Genomic DNA, 22,608 nt, shown 5'->3' on the forward strand with positions numbered 1-22,608 from the left:
AAGGAGCAGGGACATCTTCAACTAGATCAGGTTGGTCAGAGTACCATCCAGCCTGACCTTGAATGCTTCCAGAGATTATTTATCTACCACCTTTATGAGCAATCTGTGTCTGGGTTTCACCACGGTCATTGTAAAAATGTCTTCTTTACATCTAGCCTGAATTGACCATCTTTTAATTTAAAATCATAATGCCCTGCCTTATTGCAGCAGGCACTACTAAAAAGTGTGTCCCCAACTTTGTTAGAAGCCCTCTGAGTACTGGAAGGCTGTAATAAAGTGTCTGGAGCCTTCCCCAGCCTGCAGAAGCAGGCTGAAAATGCCCAGCAGAAGAGAAGCTCAACCTTTCCTCACAGAGAGGGGTTCCAGCTCTCTGATCACTTTCATGGCCCTCCACTGAGCCTGCGCCAGCAGGTCCACATCTTTCCTGTGCTTAGTACTCCAGAGCTGGATGCAGTATTCCAGGTGGAGTCTCACTAGAGCAGAGGGGCAGAATCCCCTCCCTTGCCCTGTGCACTTGGAGCCTTGGATAAATGACATCTGCAGCCCTTCCCTTGTCCCCTGATGTAGTCATTCCATCAGAGAAGGCCACTGGGTTGGTCAGACAGGATTTGCCCTTGGTGAAGCTGTGCTGACTGTCTCAAATCACCTCTCTGTTTTCCATGTGCCTTAGCATAGCTTCTGGGAGGATCTTCCCAGGACCAGAGATGAGATTGACAGGTCAATAGTTACCCCAGTCATCCTTTCCACCCTTTTAAAAGATGGGTGCAATGCTTCATCCATTCCGGTCGCCTGGGACTTCACCCGATTGCCATATTAAAACACTACACCCTCATATATTTTCTTGTATTGTGACCACAGACGTACCTATTTCATTACTTTTGAACTAAATTTTGATTTTACCTAAACCCAGTACTGCTGCCTCTTTTACCCTGAACTTTAAACCTTTATGATGGCATGCTATAAAATGTACTCTAACTACAATAGAGAAGAGCTGTGTTTCTGAAATATTGAATTAAAAGCCTATAAATTTCTGCAAAGAAAGTTCAAACAGGGTCATGAAATTTCAGAAAAGAGCAGTCAGAAGAGGCTCACTTCCTACAGGGAAAGAGAGTAAGAATAGGCCGTAATTGCTGGCTACTATTGCTTTTAATCAGAGAACCACTAAGTGCCTGTAATTGCTGCCAGCTGCTCAGCAGAGGTCAAAAAGTCAAACTGAATGTTAGAAATTATTAAGATAGAAATATAGATGAAAATAAAGAATTTAATTTTTTTTTTTGCCTCTGATTGTGTACATCGCATCTGCAAAAGGACATTCAAATGTATGAAATTACTTGCACACAAAAAATAACTACATAGCAGCCACTAGCCTGTGTTTCCTCAGATCCTCCTTTTTGCCTCACTGGAAGATGTGCATGCTGATTTTTTTTTCAGACATAACCTCCCTTGATCACCATGATATTTCAAAGATGATAGGGTAGCCTTAGAATGATATCTGCCAGCACCGTCATTGCCCTTAGGTGCAAGATGTCAGGTCCCATGGATTGATGTATATCCAGTACATTTCAGTGCTTGGTTGGTCTATCCTCTACTCCAGTAATGCTCCATTTCCTCAGGCTGCACTGCCAGGCAAAGGACTTAAGTGGCCTGGATGCAAATGAAAAGAAAAAAGTGTTGCAGAGAAGTGGCTTGATTTTGGCTGGAATACAGTTTATTTTCTTCATAGTACCAAATATGGTGCTGTGGATAGGATTGGATTTGGATTTGTGCTGGGAAAAAAGTTGGTTATTCAGGGATGTATTAGTTATTGTTGGGCAGTGCTTAGAGAGTCACAGCCTTTTATGCTTCTCATACTACCCCACCAGCCTGGAGGTGCACAAAGAGCTGGGAGGGCACCCAGCAAGCTGGCACTTTGCTTTGTTGAACCTCACACAGTTGCCTTGGCCCATCATTCCAGCCTGTGCAGGACCCTCTACAGAGCCTTCCTACCCTCCAGCAGATCAACATTCCTGCCCATCTTGGTGTCATCTGAAAACTGACTGAGAATGGGATCATTCCTTCCTGTAAAGTCTTTTTTACTCAAATCCAGTCAGAAGCACTGGGTGATCACAAACTGAGCAAGGATAAGCTCCAGCATTGTGGAGTGGTGTTTTCTACTTGCTATAAATTCACAAGTAGCCAACCTAAATTCTCTCCTGTCAGTCTGAGAGTGTCCATATGTACCTCAGTTTGTAGGCAGAGAATACATTAGCAGTGAGAGCTTACTTTCAGTACCTACTTGTCCCAAACACTGACCTGTACAATTTCATCTTGAAGGAATCTAGTATTTCTTTAATTACTTAGGGCTGGGCCAGTTTTGAGGGATACTTTATGTTATTCTGTTGGACTGCTAGTTATAGGAAAGCAGCTATGTAGTCTTGCATATTCAGAAGTAATTCCCTACTTGCAGAGTTCCTTTGCTGTGTGAATCATTCCCTCATTCCTACTACATTGGTAATACTAGCATTGGACACTAGGTGGTAATCATCTTCTGGTAAGCTTAGCACAAATTTCACTACGTGAAATGCCTTTTTATAGCTATTTTTGCACCACTGAAAGACTATAATGCATTTATTTCAGAATGATTTAAAATATATTTTTGTTTGTGTTGGATTTAATTGGATATAAAAAACTAGAAATGAATGTGTCAATAGCTGTTTACCAAGCCATTACTTTGTTGTCATGTTTATTTCTCCTATATAAAAAGCTAGACTCTTATAATTTTCTCAGAAAGATGAATTTTGAATGTAAAATTTTTTACTTTGTTTCAAATTGACAAACTCTGTTTCATATTGACATATGGTAAATTTTTCCCCCTGTATTGGTGGAAAATAGTTCATTACAATACATAAAGCTTTTGTTGAGATGATTCAAATCATAAATCATATAATTTCAATCTGAAATTCTTTGGGTGGTGTGTATTTACTTATTGTGTTTTGTAGATATGCATTTAAAAATTCTTTTAAAATGAAGAGGCAACTATGTAAAATATATATTTACTTCCCTAATATATCTTATTGAAGTAATATCACTGATACTGCTGATACTTCCCTAATATATCTTACTGAAGTAATATCACTGATACTGCTGTGGATGTTAAAATAACATCCATGTGGACATAACCTCTGGACCAATTGACATTCCTGTGGTTTGGAGCTTGTTTGGAGCCAGGTGTATTGAGGTCAGGAGAAACATCAACCCACTGTTGGAAAAGTAGAAGTCTTTACTCATTCTTGTAACAAATATATGGAGTAGAGAAGGTAGACTGTGGAAGTAGATTCTTCCCTTGGGATTATAGGAATGTACATTCTCTTAATTTATACTTTAATTCAAGACAAAACCTTGGAGAATTGCTACATATATTGTTATTATTAAACTCTATTTCTACAGCTGTATTTCTTGTAGACAAATTCCAGAAGCTTGATAAATCTCAAGATGATAATATATTTGGCTATGTAAATCAAATATAATTGTAGTAATCAGATACTTGGCATTATGAAGCAAAACAGAATCAGGAAATCATCCTAATTTGTTTATTTCTTTTTTCTTTAACTGTTGTTAAATAGCAGCTAGGGGGAAAGTTTATAATTTGTTCTTGATTATTCTTCGAACTATTCATTGACTAGATGCTATGTAAGTGTATTCCCAAACTGTATTGGAAAAGCAAAGATTAACAACAACAGGTTGTAACTGTAAGTTTAACAGCTATCATAGGCTGATTTTCAAAAGTATTTCCTCCTTATTTAGAGGAATGAGTCTGCTAGAGATTCATTCTGTTAAGAGCTTGGCTGTTGATAAGTATCTCCCTTAAATATTGTGGGTTTTTCTGAAATCTCCTGCAGACGGGTAAGGTACATGCCACCCCGCATCAAATGTTTGAGGAGGAAGAATGTACTATTTATTACAAAGAAAATGAAGAATTCTGGGGAGGTAGCAGCAATTGCTCTAATTCAATTTTGGCTGACATGCCTGAATTTCTTGCTCTGAATGAGGGATGGGATATCGTTGTGGAGCCTGAAATGATTAAAAGAATTCTCTTAATACTTCACCAACTCAATGGGCAAATATGTTTTGCTGGCCATGCTCTGGAGTTTTGGAAGATCCATTGTCACCACTGACTGCTGAGTTCTTGGGTAGGATGATGCAGAAAGCTGCAATTTAAATTGATGGAGCACAGCAAACAAAACAAGCCACATAATGAAACAGGAATAGAAATGAGGCAAAGGTGGCAACTCAGAGAAAAGGCAAGATAAGAACAAAAACATTGGAGCAGAGCTGAAGCTGTGTGGGACTTTTTAATCTTAAATTGTAGCTACCAAAGGATATTAACTGCCAAATTTTTGTTTCTCTAGGAGATTTTTGGAGACTCATCTAAGAAAAATTCCAAGTGATGCTTTTTCCAACCTCCCCAACATCTCTAGGATGTGAGTTCTATTCAGTTTCTGATACTATTCTTTTAAAGTTTTGTTTAAAATTACTCTCCTTCTCCAAAATTCTGTCTTTGTGTATAAAAATTTATGAAATGAAAATATTAGGGTACCTTTGCTACCTCACCACTTACATTTTAGAACTGAAGGTAATAATTCTCTTGTTTAAAACCTGAACCAGTTATAGGAAGGCATTCTGTGCATTTGTGAACAAGACCACTCCTCCTTTATTGAAGTTGATGTGATAAATAAAGCTATACAACATTTTTTAGTTTGAGAATTAAAGGAAATCACTTCACTCATGGCAAATTAACATATTCAATTGCTGGTCCTGGCTAAAAATTTATTTCCAGCTGCCAGCATGATATGGAGCACTACTCATTGTGAGACCAGAGGCATTTCTAGACTAGAGATGGACTTTCACCAAAACATTAATATTTGTGTGATGTGAGAGACCCTTCCTTTGTGTGCAATCATATGCATGGATACAGTCCCCAGAGGCAGAACCAGCTGTGTCTACATTTGTCCCATAAAGGTGGCTCTGTTAAGGAAACGCCTGTCCCACCATCCAGGAGCCACTCTGAGAGTCACGTTCACACCATGACCAGTTCGACCCCACATTCCCCATAGCAAAATCTCAGATGTCCAGATTTTTGAATGGTTTAATCTTGATTCAATAACTAAATAACAAAATAGCCCGAGTTTGGTGCCTCCAAGGAGGGACCCCGAACAAAGGAATCCCTGGGGTTTTACCCCCTCACAATTTAAGTGCCCCAATGTCTGTGGTCCTTGGCTCCTGCTGTGTCTGAGTGTGCCCCTCACCTATTATAGTTCATAGTTTCACCCAGGTGTATTGAAATAAAGGCTTTCTAAAATCCTTTTAAGTAATTGTTCTTTGATATCTGCAGCTGCATTTACCATCTCAGTTTAATCACATAGATTGGGTATTGTTTAGGGGTTTTTTTGGAGAGGGAGAATATCCCTCACATGATGTATAGTATTATATATAAAAAGGATAAACTTAGTTTAGAACAGAGTTTGATTCAATATAAAAGGGTGTCAGCCCTTCTTTGGCTCCAAAAGCTCCACTGCAATTTAAATTTTAATAGTGTTGATGCCCATCTGGATATTTCTTGTAGCATTACTACTACCACAAAACATGAACTCCCACTCCACTCCCTCCCAACTTCAGGATGGGGAATCAGTACCTGTCTTTTAAATACAGCTTTGATGTGTATGTCTTGGCCTCTAATGTTCCACATGTCTCATTTGCCTCTCCCAGCCCATAATTTCTGTGCAATGAAAACTGTGCAATGAAAATTACCAGATCATTCCTGGTTTTGCAAATTCATCTAGAAAATGTTCTGAAGTTTCAACAGGGGATTATATACTGTGTTTATTATTCAAAATACAGCAGTCCATTTTGCTATATGGTGTCTACTATATGATTTCCACAAATAAACATGGATTTTTTTATCTGTACTGAATAGAAGATCTAGTTGTCCTCTTTATGAACCTTGTTTAAACAAAAATTTTAGAGCTACAATTTCTCTTAAATGAATGCATAGCTATGTACTCTTGATAGCCAGAAGTAGAGACTTTTTCCCCCTGTGCTGCTTTTCTGCATGAATGAAAGAAAAAACATTTAAATTACATGCTTAATTACAAAGCTAATTCCTGTCAGAAAGGCATCCCTGAATAAAGGTTTTATAGGATATTCAAATGCAATTTCAATTTCTGGTTTACACTGTTAATAAGGCAAATACACTAAATCTTGGTAAAAGGGATTCACCTGGTACTTTCTGCTGACTTAAGAACACATTGAGCATTCAGTATTTTTAAGGTCAAGGATAAGGAATATTTCTTCTGGGTTTAGGATGATGCTTTGGGGTCACATTCATGAGTACCTCACAAACACCTGGTCTGTGGCTCCTCAAAGTGTTTTCTCCACAGTTTCTCCACACAAAGGAGCATCCCAGAGTGCTCTCTGCCAGCAGCCCCATGTGAAGCACAATTCCCCTGTGCACCCTTTCCCGAGGAGCACAGTGCCTTTCCCACCCTGGGCACTCTGCTGCCCCACAGCCAATGCCACCACACAGCTCCCCACACCTCACATGTGTCTGCACCTCCTGTGCTCCCCGTGCCAGCTGATAGAGCCCAGCCTCAGCTCAGTCTCCACTGCCTTACCTGCTCCGGGTTGTCCTCTCCTGAAGCGCCCCACGTGTCACCAAGCTGCTCTCCATCAGCAGCAGAGGACAACAGGGGCAGCTGGTGGATAGCAATATGGGGGATGCTGAGGTTGGAAAAAAGCAAAGAAAGGTGGAGAGAGGGAGAAGGAAGAAAATAAGGGCTGGGAAAATAAGCAGCCTTGAGGCTGCTGCCAAGTGTTGATCTGATTTAAATCCTGCTCTCTTTCTGAGTGTCATCATAGCTGGATGAGAAAAATAATGAGACAACAAATGAAGTGGCATGATGAGCACTAGCTGTGGCTTCCCAGCGTCTGAGACCTCTTTATTTTTCTGTTTGCTGGTGTTTAGTTACATCTCTATAGATGAAACACTTCAGAGTCTGGAGGCCCATTCCTTCAACAGTTTAAGCAAAGTCACTCACATGTAAGTACTGTAATTAAATAAATGAATACAGTGATAAGATAAATTTGGAATCTGTGGAAATAAAATACATGATGATGTTCCTCATTCCTGTCTCCTATGTAGCTAAATATTCCTTTTTTCATTTCTTTCTCCATAATGTGGAGTGAGTCAGTCTCTTTTTTGAGCTTATTTCACTGTGCTTGTTTTCCATACATCTTTTTGGTTCCTTTCTCTATCTTCCCATAGAAATGTAGATAAATGTACTGAGAAACTAGTGGGAGTGCATAATGAACTGGATGTCAAGTTGAAATAAAATGCTAACTAAGAATTATTTCTGTCAATTTACTGCAGGTAAGTGCAAAACAGTAATATAAGCATAAGAAATAAAATCAGAAGGAGCAAAGCACAGAGCAAAATGGCCCTACCTGGAGACATGAAGAATAAGTAATCATTCTGAAAGAGCACTAGTAAAATGAAGAGTGTTTATATGGTTATTAAATGGAACAAGAATAATATGGAAAAAGGCTTCTGGGAAGTGTTTCTGCATCTTTTTGTTCTCCTGTTCTGACCAGTCCACACCAAGTGACACTCTAAGGGCAGTTACAGAACTGCTGGGATGCATCCAGAGAATTCTTGTCATCCATCAGAACCCTGTCAAAATGAGAATGTAATGTATTGAATAGAGAGCTCCAAAGGACCCCTCCTGTATCTGGTACTCTTCCATGTTTCCATTACTGATTCAAAAGAGGGATTGGAAAGTGTGCCACTGTTGTAAGGCTCAGCTGAATTACAGTTTGGCATATTTCAGAGATTTTTGTTTGCAGAGGTTCCATGGGAGAGCACTGTTGGTCACCATGGATCCAGAAAACATGGTCAGAGGGAAAAGTCTTTTGTGTCTAGAAAGAAAATATGCCAGAGGCAGATTGTTTTTTTTAAAGGTTGTTACAAGAGGTGAAAGCTACCACCCATTTTCACACTAATGTTTGAAAAAGTAGTAATAATGTTAAAGTAGATTAGACGAGACTCATGGCAGCCTCTAGGAAATGTATTCCTATGGCTGGTATTTATTCTTATGGTAATAAACACTAGAATTGTTTTCCTGGAGACATTGTCTCTACCACTGCAGGCCTTTATGGCTGTATGATCTGAAATTCCATAGATCTATTTAATCTTCACTCAGAGAAAGAGACTGAATTAGATGATGATTTAACGCTGCTGTATTTTCTACGATTCTTTTTCCTTTTACTTTACACAGTGTGAATCAGAAAGACTAACAAAGTTACAGGAGAAAAATATAATTATTGTTAATGAAGATAAAGAGAGAAACTAATGCTGGAAAGTGTAAGTGACTCCTCTAAGAGAACATGAACTTGACTGGCATATCAAGAAGCAGAGTGTGAGGATCCTGAGATCTACTTCAGGCCAACAACATGCTCCAATAGTATTCCCGAGTTTCACAGCAAGGCTTTGGTGTGATATCAGTACTTACTTTGGTTATAATACCATTTCCTATTATATTGATGTTTTTTTCTAAGCCTCTCGTGTCCATGCTCTCTCTTCCTCTTTCATAGTTGTGTCTTTAAAATTTCTTGTTGAACACAAATGAACTTCTAGTGAAACATTTACTGGCAGCACATTTTATCAGCAACGAATAAAGTATCTGCCACTATGTACTACAAATTCCTCATATGGTACTTCTTTTGTGGTTCACCTTATTAGAAATTAAAGATAAAATGCTCCAGAAAGCTCCAAAATCACACCCACTCCAGCCCCCAGGCCTGGATGTCTTGTCCATGACTGGGAAGCTGCAGGTCTGTGCAGAGTCAGCAGAGTTCACAGGCTCATGACACTCTCATGTCACCCCTGGCACAGGCTTGTGGGCAGGCCATGGAGGGAATGTTTCCTGCTCCACTATACAAGGGTATGGTAATGTGGGACCCCTTGTATTTCTCACAAAGCACTGCCAAGAGAAACTGTAGACAGACATACAAGATTTTTCTTTTTTCTGCACAAGAGCCAAAAATATTACCTAGGACAAGAAATCAGAACTCTGCTCACAAAAGTTATAGGAAAACTCCAAGACTTTGGAGATAGCCCACAAAGAAGGGCCATCTCTACCACTTAAAAGTGCTTACCAAGTTTAAAAAAATCTGTTTGGAAGTAAGGCACATGTATAATTTAATCAGGGAATATCCTAGCATCTGGCAAGTTAGACAGTTGCATATAAGCTGTTAAAGAAAGCAATTTATAGATTTGATAATTTTTATGAATTGTTTCTATAACTCCTGATTTGTTAAAACCTATCACTGTTGAATTTGATTTACCTCCAAACAGCAGGATAATACAGGGATAAATTTGCAACTTGTGCTATACATTAATTTAAGGTTCTCCATTTACATATTATTTTAAAGTATTAATGCTAAAATAATGGTAGATTAAGATTATCGCAATGTATTTTAAAGGAGGTTAAGATTAACAATTTTGAAAAGTCATTTCACAGAGTTTTATTTTTACAGCTTGTTTTTCTTTGAACTTTCATAAAGTGCAGCTTTGTATAAATAATCTTTTTACCCTAACTGAAACTTATACACACAGTTTCATTCTCAAAACATTTCTTTTTAGACATAAAAACTTTTCAAGAGAAAATTCAGTGTTTGTAGAAGGAAGAAACTAATGCTTTGCTTTAAGCCAAGTGTTATGTGAATAGGCATCTTGTGTTCATCATGATCTGTCTGCCAAGCTTAGTTAGTGCACTTCAGCCTTGATCTTCAGCAACCCATTTTCTCAGTGCTTATTTGGTTCATGTACCTCTGTCCTGACTTTCTGTTCCTTCCAGACCTCAGCTCTTTAAGCATATTTTTATGGGTTATAAGGGTCATTTTATGGGTTATAAGGGTCATATTTTAATGCATCCATGCCTTTCAAGTACTGAGCAATTTCTGCAAACTAAGGATATGGATCACCTGCTGTATTTTAATGAGCCACATCTCATTTTGCTGGTAATTAATAGCAAAACTTCCACTCTATGAAGATGTAAATAAGGAACACAGTTCTGCTGGTTTTTTTCCTCCTCAATTGTGTTAAATTGGTCTCACAATGGCTTCTTGTTTCTTCCTTTTGTATTTACATTTTTAAAGCATGTCTGTTTACGAATTCAGATCTGTCTCTCTCATACAATTACATAAGTATGTATTTTTTGTAAACGTAGTTGTGAAAGGGTCTGATTAGCAATCAGTGTCTCTCTGTAGTTGCCTTACTAGTAGAACTGAAGCTTGGTAACATTACACTAAATAAAAACCTGTTGTAATTAGGTCTCTGTTTCTCAGGGAAACATTCCTGCAAACAGAACCTCAGAACCTCATTCTTTCTTTTCCTTCTTTCTCTGTGTCTTGGCTCACCCTCCCCTGGTCTCTCCCTACTCTTCTCCTAACTCATAAAGCATTCTCCTCTTATACAACCACATAAAAAGCATTTGGGAACAAGGCCAAAGGTTAAGGTTCAAGTGGCTTGTCCTCATATTTGTGACATCATTTGGAGAGCTGCGGGGGGAGCACTTGCAGCCCTGCAGGGAGATGGAGCTGGGGGCACAGCAGCCCCTCCATCCTCTGGGCAAGGGCTGCCCTTCTCTTGGACAGCTCGTGATGCCAGGCCAGGGGATCCAGCACTGCAGGAAGAAGAGAGAAGCACCTGGAGAGGAAGACTGAAGAGATTGGTGGGGGAATGCTGTGTACCTGCAGTGAATTTCAGAGCTGGGATAGTGCTATACAAAACAATCTTGTTAAAATCTGCAGTCTGGAGGCGGGGAGTAGATGGTTGGGAGCCTAAGCCAGTTTTCTGGTGCCACTGGTGCAAAGGCTTAAACAGGTGCATGCAGATGAAATAACATGGATGGTTTAGCTGCAGGGGGAGAATAAAACATGGAAGTAGACGAACAAGCTAGAGAAGTTAAGGTAGCTGTGAAATCACAGAAGGTAGAGAGGGGGTCCCAGGTTATTACAATACAATGAAAATAAAGCTTATTTAAAACATTTCACAATTGCTGACTTGGATATCTTTAGTCTTTGTAGGTATCACAGCATAACATGATTATATTACTACCCTAAATCCAGGTTCACAATTTCTGAATTCTGGGCTTAAACATACTCAAGAATGTATCAATATTGCAAGGCAGGTATGAAAAATATGTCTGGTAAATGAAATTTAGATTCCACTTACATATGTAAACGTTTGTGCTTCTTTTAATGTTACCAAATTCAGATAAAATTTTAAGTAGCATATTGACATTTCTGAAAAGTTAGCTGGCAAGCATATGTCTCAATTAATTAATTAGCCAAATATTTGAATAGCTCTAGCTATTAGTTTCATTTTTAGATACATTTGGATTTGAAAGTAGTTATAGTTTTGCAACTAAACATAAGTTCATAGTTATTTGTAAGTCTTGACACATATCTTTATAAAATCAAGTGACTTTCTCTGCACATCCATTCTTGATGAGATAAAGTTTTTTGTGTATTTTCATTAAAAAGGAAAAGTGAATTGCTGTTCTCGGACAGTCAGGTGGTGATTGGATTGTAAACCTAGTACATTTTAAATTCTTAGTCTGAGTGCCAGAACTAAAATATCAAACATCAAGTGTCTTTAAAGTACAAATAAGAGAGTTTTAAAATTGTTTCTGTACTTCCAAGAACAGAAAGAACAGAGTTTGTAAAGCAACTTTGAATACTTTTGTAAATACTCCACTAATAATTCTCTTACTTAGTGGGTAAGTAGCAGCATACTTCTTTTTTTTTTTTTAATGATCATCTCTAAGTAATTTCAGTTAGGACTGCAAAGTTTACTGTTTAAGGACTGAAATGTTTGTTCAGGGCACCTTTTGCCTTTTTGCATCAATGGTTAACAAAAATGCCTTCTAACTGTTTCAGGTTTTCTTGTTCCTTAAAAGCACTTAATGCCCAGAAGGACTCAGAATTGTAACACTGCTGTATGCTGTGATTTTTCTATTTTCTAAAGCTGCATTTCAAAAGTAATTGTAAATCAGCTCTCATAGACACACGTAGATATCTGGAACTAGCTTACTAGGCATTTTAAGTATACTCTTAGGCTTTATCTGCATTTTAGGCAGCTTCAACTACTAACAGTTTTCATAGAGCTGCTTTTCAAAGTACTGTAACTTTTTAAGTTCACAAGTTTTAATATTTTCAACTCTCCAATTCATAGAAGATAAAAAGTGCAAACCCTGCTTAATGAATTTACTGATAATCAACTTGCTCTTCTATCTTTATGGACCTTTTGGGATTAATCTTTATACCACAGCAGTCTTTTGATAACAGCTTGAAAAATAGGACCATACATTTATGTGTCTGAGTATATAACTCATGCCTGATTACTGTAAAAGAAATTGTGAAATGCAGTTTGTCCTGCTAATTGATGAGATCAGAATTATTCAAATATCCTTCCTCCTTATGGGCTTAACTTCATAGGTTCCAATATTAATGGAGCAGTAGATATCTTTTAAATCTGTGATTTTAGAGAGGAATTCCTTCCAGTACTCTAAGACTGATCATGTTTGAGTATTTAAAACAAGGACAGCAGCACAGTTCATGAATGGAAATGAAGATCTGTGGGAAGGAAAGGGTTGGAAAAGAGAAGATTGGCAAGAAGAGAGAAAAATAAATTGGATTAGAATTGTTTTCATTCAGAGACCAGTCTTGCACCGAGGAGATGTTAGAAAACAGTGTCAGAGAATTCACGCATCTGCATTTGTTTTGGTTATTTTTTGTCTACTGAAGAAGTGGCATTTTCTCACAAGATAACAGAAAATTGTGAAAGACTTAAAAGCATTCTTCTTATAGACTTGGGGCCTCTTTGTAAGCAGGGAAAGGAGATAAGAAGTGCAGAGATTGTAAAACAGAGCCCGGTGAAGATTTGCATGTGTTCCAGGCCCCCTTTGATATGTAAGGCAGCACTCAGGCCCCACTGTGTTTTGCCCCTGCTAATATGAGCCTAGCACTCTGTGTGTCTCTACTTGATTTTTTTTCAATCCTCCAGCCAACAAGATGATGGAATAAATCTACTCTTTGCACTTCAGCTGTGGTTGCCTTGGTGTTACCTACATTTATCTACAGCACACGAGATCTTTCTCTTTTTCATCCAGATAAAATGAGAGGCCAATTCAGGCCAGTCAAATGCAGGAGGCACATTTGACTGGACTAGAAGTAGGGAAAATTGGATTTCTGTCCTCATTCTTTCATAAGTGGAGCACTCACTTCTGTCAAATCACCTTTTATTATTATACCTCTCTCATCTGTTTTGACTAGACACTTCTGAGCCTGGCTGTCCATTGCTCCACAATGGCCCTTTTCTTCCTTTTGGGCTTCAAGGCACCTCTGCAATACAAAGAGTAGGATGAATTGCAAGTATAAATACAGTATATATTAAAGCATACTTCTTTTTGAATCCAAATATTACCAGTTAAAGAAAATTGGACAGCAGGGATATAAACCTTTTCCCAATGTTTAGTTGAATCATATTGATTCCCTCACTCACATTATTTAAGATTTTCTCTCATTACTGTGCTGTCTCATGTGGCTGTTTAAAATATTTTATTCCCAGATTAATTAGCTTTTAATTTGCATTGTTTAATCAGCAAATGTCCTCTCATGGTCCAATTACTTAATAAATCAAAATTGTATCTCATTACATTATTTTGTTCTTTTAATTTTAGTACCATCTGCTGATTTTGAATTCTTATTTCCAGTACCCTCATCCAAATAATTTAGGCAGAATGCTATGAATAGCAACAAACCAAAACCTGATGACTCTTTGATACTCCCATGCATTATCCATTTCCAGGCTAAAGGATGAACTGAAGACTGTCTTTCCCTGGAATATGCTTGGTCCACAGAGGATCAGGCCAGAAGGCTCACAAGTCCAACATTTTAAAAGCAGTCAGTGATGGAAAAAACATGTCAGTTAATGTTTATGAAGCAAATTCCACTGCTGGGAATGTGATAGCTACATAACTACTAAAATAATTGGAGAGAAGCAAGAAACTGACACCGAGAGGATTTCTTTTAAATACAGAAACACAGCTACAGTTCAAAGTAGCTAACAGATGTGAAGAATAGTTGAATCCAGCACTACAGTAGCAGCACTAGAGCAATAAATGACATCAATTTAACGTTCAAGTAAAAGGGTAATCCTCATTTCCCTGCAGTGTTTTAGTAAACAGAGAGAAAACCGATGCAGAAAGGTGAAGCAGAACTGTTTTGTCAGTACAAAAATAGATGGAGAGGTTGAAATCTTTGTACCAGTGTCTACATAGTGATTTATCTACTAACTTCTGTCTCTTTTCCCACTTCTATTTCTTAGACAAATTGTCTGGGTTGATTTTATCCTATTAACACAATTCCAGAGCCAGAGGTAGTTTTAAATCCCTATTTTCTGATTTTATATTATATAGGTTACTTGGCACAGTTAGGCCATGGTAAATTGAATTCTACTGGTTTCTGCCCATTGGGTCTCTGTCCAGCAGCAGCATTTCTTTGACTGACTTAAGGCTGGAAGATCACCCACATGACCTGCAACATCATGCCATCTAAATCTGTCATCTTCATCAAATTTCTCCATATAAGTAGCTAGCAATGTTTTCTTCAGACCCATTGCTCCACTGCTAGAATCAGAAGGAAGCCTGGCACCATTCTTTCTATATGGTTTCTATTTGAAGAAAGGCTGAGAGTTGTTTCAGCAGTGTTATGAGACCAGTGTCTAGAGCTGATTTAAAGTAAACAAAAAAGAAGCAAACATGCAAAACTATCCATGCAAAACTGCTGGAATCAGTAAAGAGTCCAAGAAACTAAAAGTCTGCATGTGATGGGGGAAGGCTTTTTAAATAAAAGATGAAAATTGGTAGGTCCACTGAATCTACCTCAAGACTGAGAATTTTGGCATAGTCTGCTTGGTGCAGCCAGACTGCTGACTGTTGTTATAGATAGAAATGAAAGAAATCTGCTAAAAAATAGAATTAGAATAATTAATGGAAATTGTACTAAGAGAAGAAACAAACATTTCAGAAAAGTGAGGAAGAGTCATGACTCCAGGCAATGATGGTGGTGGCTGGAGGGGCAGCAGCTCCACCAACACATCTACAGAAAGCACCATCATGGCCACAGCTGTGATTAGTGTCAGGCTGGTTTTTCAACTTGTGCAGACTAAAAAAACGTTTGCAGACCAAGCTTTCTCTTGGGTAGAAGTATTTAAGGACTTAACTGTGGACAGAAGATATAAGGAATGAAGTCTATGTTACATCTTGCCTTGTTGTATAGCAAGAGAAATGCTATCCTCTATACTGCTGGGCATGGTTATGTAGTGGCCATTTCAAGTCTCAGAACAAAGTTGATTTAAGTGACTGAGCCATCACTTGATGAGCTCTGTAAAAGACAGGAAAAAGTAATACAAAATATTGTCAGAGCCATAAAGAAAGTAAGCAGAAAAATTGCACATAAAATTATAAGGTGCATAAATGGTTGTAATTTGATAGGATTATTATATACAAATAACAAAGGTTTTACTTCTCTTCTTTTTACTCAACGTTGCAGAAACAAAACCCTCACCATGTTCAAAGTAACAGCCATTACCACAGGGTATTTGTTTTGATTTTAGGACCATGCAGACAAAGGATCCATAATCAAATCTTAGGTACTTCTTATCCCCTTGCTTCAAAAGGCCAGTCCCAGGATGGCACCTATGCAGATGATAATGCATCATTTTAAGATTGCTCTGGTCTTGAGTTAGTGCTGTCCAGTACAAAAGGCTTGTTGCAGGAATTAGGTCCCTGAAATTTCATTTTAACATTGCTGATTTCTGTTGTGATACATTATTAAATATTAATTATCAATGTTCCTCCCTTTTTACAGTGAAATTCGAAATCTTAGGAACTTGGATTACATAGATCCAGATGCCTTTAAGAACCTCCCACTTTTGAAATACCTGTAAGTATTTAGTATCTGCAACAAATTGGTATTTAAATCTCACAGATGACTCTTTACATTTTAGCAGTTTTGTTAGTTTGCATTTGATTTTGGAGCTGACTGCCATGTTTTTCCCTGTTGCTTTATTCTAATGACAGAAATCCAGCAAGGGTAGGGGTTGGAACTCTTACTACTTTTGTGAGAAAGAAAAACATGTCCACAAATTCATCAGTAGTTTTCCCATTTGTCTTATCCATTAAATATCTAGAATACACTAATATTCCTTAGCAAAATTGCACAGCTAGCTCTTTTCTTATGATAAGTGCTGACTTATTCCATTTTTGTAGGAAACAGTGGGAAGAAGGGACACAACAGATATATCTTTTTAGTATTTACTACATATTTACACAGGGTTTTAAAGCATACCTGTCAGCCAAATGTGAAAAGCTCACCTATAGACACCTGATTTCATATGACCTCTATGGCAGAAAGAAATCCTGAAAATTACTCATGATTTTCTAAAGAAATTTCTGTGATTTTGAGTAATATTTGGAAGAAAGGCCTCCATGTGTATGTGGTTGGGGGCAGTGGCAAGAAGGAAAGATTTGTCCAGGTTTTTCCTATAGATGTGAAAGTAATAAAAAAAGGAAGTAGTAAAAAAAATCCATTTCAGAATAATAGTTTTAAAAATTGAGAACTACAGTTGTTTTCACTCTACAGGAGTTTATAAAGAAGGGGCTTTAAGCATTTAACATTATAGACAGTTTCCCTTTTTAGAGCTATATGAACAACTCTTAAAGCAGAGTTTTAATTATTTTCTTCCTATCAGCCTCACAAGATACAGATCCACCTGGCTGTCTTATTAATATGTGTTCTCATTTTTTAGATTCTATAATTTATCATAAGTCTGGCATTTTGAACTTTTTATATTGTTCTTGCATCCTTCTGTTTTGGACAGTTGATTATAAATGAATTGATTGCCAATAGAGAGGATACAATAACCATCCTGCACTGTTGAACACTTTAAATACATTGTTCGTTGATGTTCAGTGATGCAGTAAATTTTTCTGTTTCTCCTCTCTTTCAGTGGTATTTTTAATACTGGACTCAAAGTATTTCCAGACCTCAACAAAATCTATTCATTTGATGTGAATTTTTTGCTGTAAGTATCTGTCCTCACAGCTTGTTAGGATATTGCCATCCTCAGACCACATGAAAATGTATAATGAACATTTCTGGTTTTGAGAAAAATACCATTTAAGTTTGACAAAGTTGTTTTTCTCAAGCAATATTTCAATGATCATTAGCACCAAATCTGGAAAATGCCAGCTCCCCTAGCACTACACATTTGACCTGAATTAGAGACACGGACACACAGCACATTTATAACACACAACTTCTACAGGCCCTTTGCTTTTATTTTTATTTTGGTTTTGCATTGGCTGAATTAATATGAAGTGAGAATCATGGGACCTGAGCTGGCATACATCCTTTGAACATCAAGTCATCCTATCAAAATTCTTCTAACAAATTTTGCTGGCATGGTGAAGCAAACTGCAGAACAATTTCTTGAAGAAAAAGAATAGGAACGCAAATGGGGACATGGAGGTCGCCCACTATTATTCTTAAAGGTATTATAGAAACAAAGAGTTCTGCTTTGAACTCTAAAACAAGCAGGAGTTCCTTGGTATTTAAAAAGCACAGACAATATCCACCTATATTAATCTAAGTCAGAATTATGAGCTGTAATCAAGCTGAGGAGGAAGAGTACTGCAGATGAAGACTTGCAGGCTGACACAAGGTAGAAGTATCTTGGTCACTTGGTCCCAGAGGAGTTAGAAATCTTATATTGTAGCAGTTTTCAGCTGGAAGAGAATGCTGGATGGGCTAGGCAAAAGGCAAATAAAAATGAGAAGTGTTATGTTAGAAGGTGATTTGCAAAGATGTGACTGATGATCTAGCACAGGCCGTGTTTCCGTGCTGCTAAGAGGTGGTTTTGGTTGAGAAGGGTCAGTTCCCACTGCATTCATGGTCTGCCACGGGCAAGATGAACCTCAGAGCAATAGAGAAATGCTGCTTGTTTTGCTAAAAAGTATAGACCTGTAGGAAGCAATGAGATCTTTCCTTCCAAGGATCTTCTGAGACCAGAAATAAGCTTTGTTCTAACACACATTCACCTTGGCTGTAGGCCTCCAAGACTGAAACCTGAGCCAGTCAGAGCTCTGAGTGAGAGGTAACTATATCCTAAAAACTATTAGGGAGTTTCTCAAAGACCAGAAGGGCTTCAGCTTAGATTGAAAACTCTGCTAGATCTACTTCTACATAGTAGAGAGAACCAAGAATTGAACAGGCTAGATGAAACAAAGCAGTTATACAACCATCTGTGTTCTTCTTTTAACTAACTCAGTGCCTTTCTAAGTGGAGAAAGCCAAACATTGTTTTACTTTTGCCTCGATATTTTTATAGCAATAACTAAGAAAAGATAAATATAGGTCTTATATGTTGCACAGAGAAGAATAGAGCTGTACTTTCAAGGAAGATAGTTCTATGATATCTGTTTCTAAATGCTATTCAATGAAAGACTTTTTGTTTCTTCCATCAAGAAAAAAAAGGCTCTCAAAAATAATAGGCTTCTAATTAATGAATAAGGTATAGCTTGGGGGAAACCCATTCATTATATTACTCTTTGCCTTTGAGGTCAAGCAACATGCAAGTAATCAATTATTTAGAAAAAAATGAACCAATCTGCAAAATGTCAAAACCAAATAACTTGTGGTGGAAACCACCTATCAGGGAAAATTACCTGGAATGAAAATGGTTGGAGTACTGTTCAGTGTTAGCACATATATATGCACAAATGTAGCACAGAAAATGAATGAAGTTATTTCTGGCACATGGATAATTGTTAGGACTTCTCAGTTCATGGACTTTATGCATGGGCCTTATTAGGCTGTACCTAATCCACAAGCTGAAGAAAAAGAAACCTTTTCACAATTATTTCATTTCTAGACTGTAGTATTATTCAGGAAAAATCAGAAAAAGGGCAAACAAACACTTGGCTCTTCCCTCTGCTTCTACCAGCCTTTTCCTCTCTCCTTTCTCCAGTTTAGTAATAGTAAATCTCTTTAGTTTTCCTTTCTCCATTTTGTTACAACAGAATTTTGGTCTGAAGATACAAAGTACTTATTAAGAAGGCAGAGTAGGAGAAAAAAAAAAGTATTTAAGAAATGAGTAGTGAAACACTCCTTTGGACAAGAGGTGAGAAGAATCACTAAGTTATTTCACTTACTAGTGAAAGAGATGTGCTAGATGCACTTCTGTAAAGTAAAATGCCCCTGTCCTGAATAAGGTTTTATCTGATATCTTATCTGAATTTAGAGACCAGGATTTCAGCTCTAAAGCCACATAGGTTGTTCAACTGACACTGCAGCAACTGGTTACTCAGTACTCTGCAGATTCTCTAGCTCATGAGACCAGGGACCTGTCCGTGCCATTGGCCACTATCATCACACAGGCTGGCAGACCCCACCAGAACTACAAAACCCAATTACCTCATGAGCTATACTCCTGGGTGCTAGAATATGCTCAATTCTTCATCCTACATGTATCTTCTGGCCTTAGATATAACTTAACAGGTTATTATTTTAAATTCATTTATTTGAATAAATAAATTTATAATATCATAAATATGGCAATGTTATTTATAATATATTAATATTAGTTATTTAAATAAATTAATTTTCATGTATTTTATGTTTTAAACTTCTATTTATTATCAAGACAGATAACCATTAATAACAAAGCTGTTCTCCAGATGCTCTGTTGGGCAGATGTTTGATTGCAATATTTTGTCTCCTTTTTCAGTGAAATTGCAGATAATCCTTACATGACTTCAGTGCCTGCAAATGCTTTCCATGGGCTTTGTAATGAATCTCTAACCCTGTAAGTTCTTCCAGTTTAAGTCACAAAATGTTTTAAAAAAAATTATTCCTGTCCTATTCTCTAGTAGTTTGCAACAGAGAAACATCACAGACAGACAGCATTTATATTCTAGTTTGCATAAATTCTGTACTTTGACAGCTATTTGAATCAGTCCCGCTCTTTTCTTTAAACTGGCTTGACTAAAGTAGTTTTTCTATGACCCCAGTGCCAGTGAATGTTTATATTTGGGGAAAAAAAAATCAAAGGAGAAAGTCTGCAAAGTTTTCCCCCTGTAAAGAGTCATCAGGGTTATAACTGTGTCTAAGATTTTTTGCAAGCTGAGTGGCGCATACCATGGAAACTAATGCATGGCAAACATCAGAAGAGTTATATTTGAAAGAAAATTCTTAAATAAAGTACAGTGTAGTAAACCCCATAGATTTAGGAAAAGCACCATGGAGGATATGAACAATAGGAATGCTGAAACAGCAAAAGAAAATTCCTGTTTTCCTGTCCTCCACCCCTTAACCTACCTCTGTAACCCTATAAGGCAATGTCATGTTAACCCCTTACCCATTGGTCAAGCTTGGATCCTTTCCAACCCTATAAAAGAAGCATACTGTACCCCATTAGGGGAGAAAGAAGAAGAGCAGAGACCCTTCACGGACCTCCCCAAATAAAGCCATCTCCGTGGAACAGCCTGTGCCTTCTCCTTCTCCTCTCTCTCCGTCTGCTGCAGCCTCCAGCCCAGGGCACCACTACCTAGCAAGCAGAGCTGAAATCCTGAGAGCTTGCAATCACTATAGAGCTGATAATCACCATGCTTGCTAGATGACAGCCCTGCGGCCTTGGCATGAGCGAGCCAGCTTCAGGCACCCGGTCCCTACCCAGGGACTGAGCTCCTGAGCCCTAGTGCTCTGCTTTATGATAAGGCCAAATAAGAGGCTTTATTAGTACAGTAATGCAAGTCAGTCAATGTGAGCCAAAAGAAAGAGCTGATGGGAGTGAAATTACTGTAATGAGTTATGAACTAAACTGGGAGGAAGAGCAATAGAATGCAAACAGATGAATTCTAAAGAAATTCTAAAAAAATCCTTTTGCTCTAAAGGAGTAAAAGAATGAATTCTAGAACTTTAAAGCATGCCTGATAGTAAAATCAGACCTTTTTGCTGGTTAGTTCCTGTAGCCTTCCTTAATCAATCCTAGCAGGATTTTGTTTCCTTGCTTTTAGTTTGAGAGTGGGAAAATTATAACAAAGTGGTTTAGTCTATCATTGCTGTAAAAAGAGGTAGATGGCACACCTGCCACATGGCATCCTTGATTCAGGTGCACTCAGGAATGCTTCTGGGCAGCTGTTTGACCTTGCACAGTAACTACTGCTTCTTCAAGAGATTAAACTTCACCCTCCATGAATATGCTATTGCAAAGAAAAATGATGCATAGGATGTTAGGTATTCATGTATTGAAGCAGCCCAGAATACACTGATGTAATTTCTTCTTTGCTTGCAGTAAACTCTACAATAATGGTTTTACCAGTATTCAAGGCCATGCTTTTAATGGGACAAATCTGGATGCTATGTAAGTAGCAGGTAATTCTCTTCTTTGAGAAGAAAAAACCCAAACTTCTCTGTTTATTTGAGGCTCTGAAATACCTATCTTAGTTTAATTACTTTAAAGGAGCAAAGAGAGGATGTTAATTTCAGCCAGCAATAACAGTATCATTGCTTAATGTCTTTTGCAGTGTGCTTTCATTTAGTATGTATATTTATAGCTCAGAAATAAAATCATGGCAAGCAATTCCATTGTGAGTTTTGTCCTGGTTTGAAGGTACAGTACCTTTTCTAAGACAATTTGGAAGATAATTATGCTCTTTTGTTACAAGACTGTTTGTGTTAGTAAGTGTAGCGCTGATAATGGTAGCAATTCTTTCACAGGTGTCTCTTACCTGCAAAAAGAGAGTGGTGTAAGGTGCTGGGAGCAACTCAGAGGAACCAGCCACTTACACTGGAAATGAGATGCACATCTCAAAAGCATGAATTCAACCTTTTCATATTTCCCAGCTTCTTATTGTATTTCCTGAAAAAATAATCTTTAGTGAGTGAACATCCTTTTTACACCATACCCAAAATCATCTGCCTCAATCATTAAGAGAGAATAACTCTCAATTCTAGAGACTCCATTCACTTTGGTAGAGCTTACTCTTGTCCTACAGAGGTTTGACCAAAAACTCTGTCACTCTCATGAGTAAAAAGGTTTCTTCATTATGAGCTCTTAAATTAACCAGAGAGACACGAGGATAGATATGATTCTTTTTAGTGCTTTATTTTAAATTAGGCTTAAATTCTATAAGAATTCCTTAAGAGCATCCTTCGCATGGTCCTAATCTTTCCAAACTGCCTATTTTATCTTAGCAGCTAGCTAGACTTCCTAAAGTCTGAAAGGTTTGAGTTAAACCAAAGATCTGGAATAGATCTGCTTTTATTCACACTAGTTCAGTTACTTTGAAGTTTCACATGAAAAAGGAAGTTTTCCATGATGACATAGTGCTTGTACTAGTGCCCACAGAAATCACAAGATGTAAAATATGGCAAAAATAAAGCCAGTGTCTTGACTGAATCCCTCTAAGCTACATACAGCAATACTCAGAAACTTTCCAAGCATTGG

The 22,608-nt window shown here is 37.7% G+C and overlaps 1 protein-coding gene across 1 annotated transcript in view; it reads left to right on the forward strand.

Moving 5' to 3' along the window:
• Positions 1-22,608, forward strand: part of TSHR (thyroid stimulating hormone receptor) — a 45,210-nt gene that overhangs the window by 6,062 nt on the left and 16,540 nt on the right. Inside the window, exons 2-7 of the mRNA XM_036384144.2 lie at positions 4,389-4,460; positions 7,001-7,075; positions 15,970-16,044; positions 17,111-17,185; positions 19,888-19,965; positions 21,454-21,522. Coding sequence (XP_036240037.1) covers positions 4,389-4,460; positions 7,001-7,075; positions 15,970-16,044; positions 17,111-17,185; positions 19,888-19,965; positions 21,454-21,522 — 444 coding nt within the window. The remainder of the gene's footprint in view (positions 1-4,388; positions 4,461-7,000; positions 7,076-15,969; positions 16,045-17,110; positions 17,186-19,887; positions 19,966-21,453; positions 21,523-22,608) is intronic.

This window comes from Molothrus ater, chromosome 6 (genome assembly GCF_012460135.2).
Source record: "Molothrus ater isolate BHLD 08-10-18 breed brown headed cowbird chromosome 6, BPBGC_Mater_1.1, whole genome shotgun sequence".
NCBI classification, from domain to species: domain Eukaryota; kingdom Metazoa; phylum Chordata; class Aves; order Passeriformes; family Icteridae; genus Molothrus; species Molothrus ater.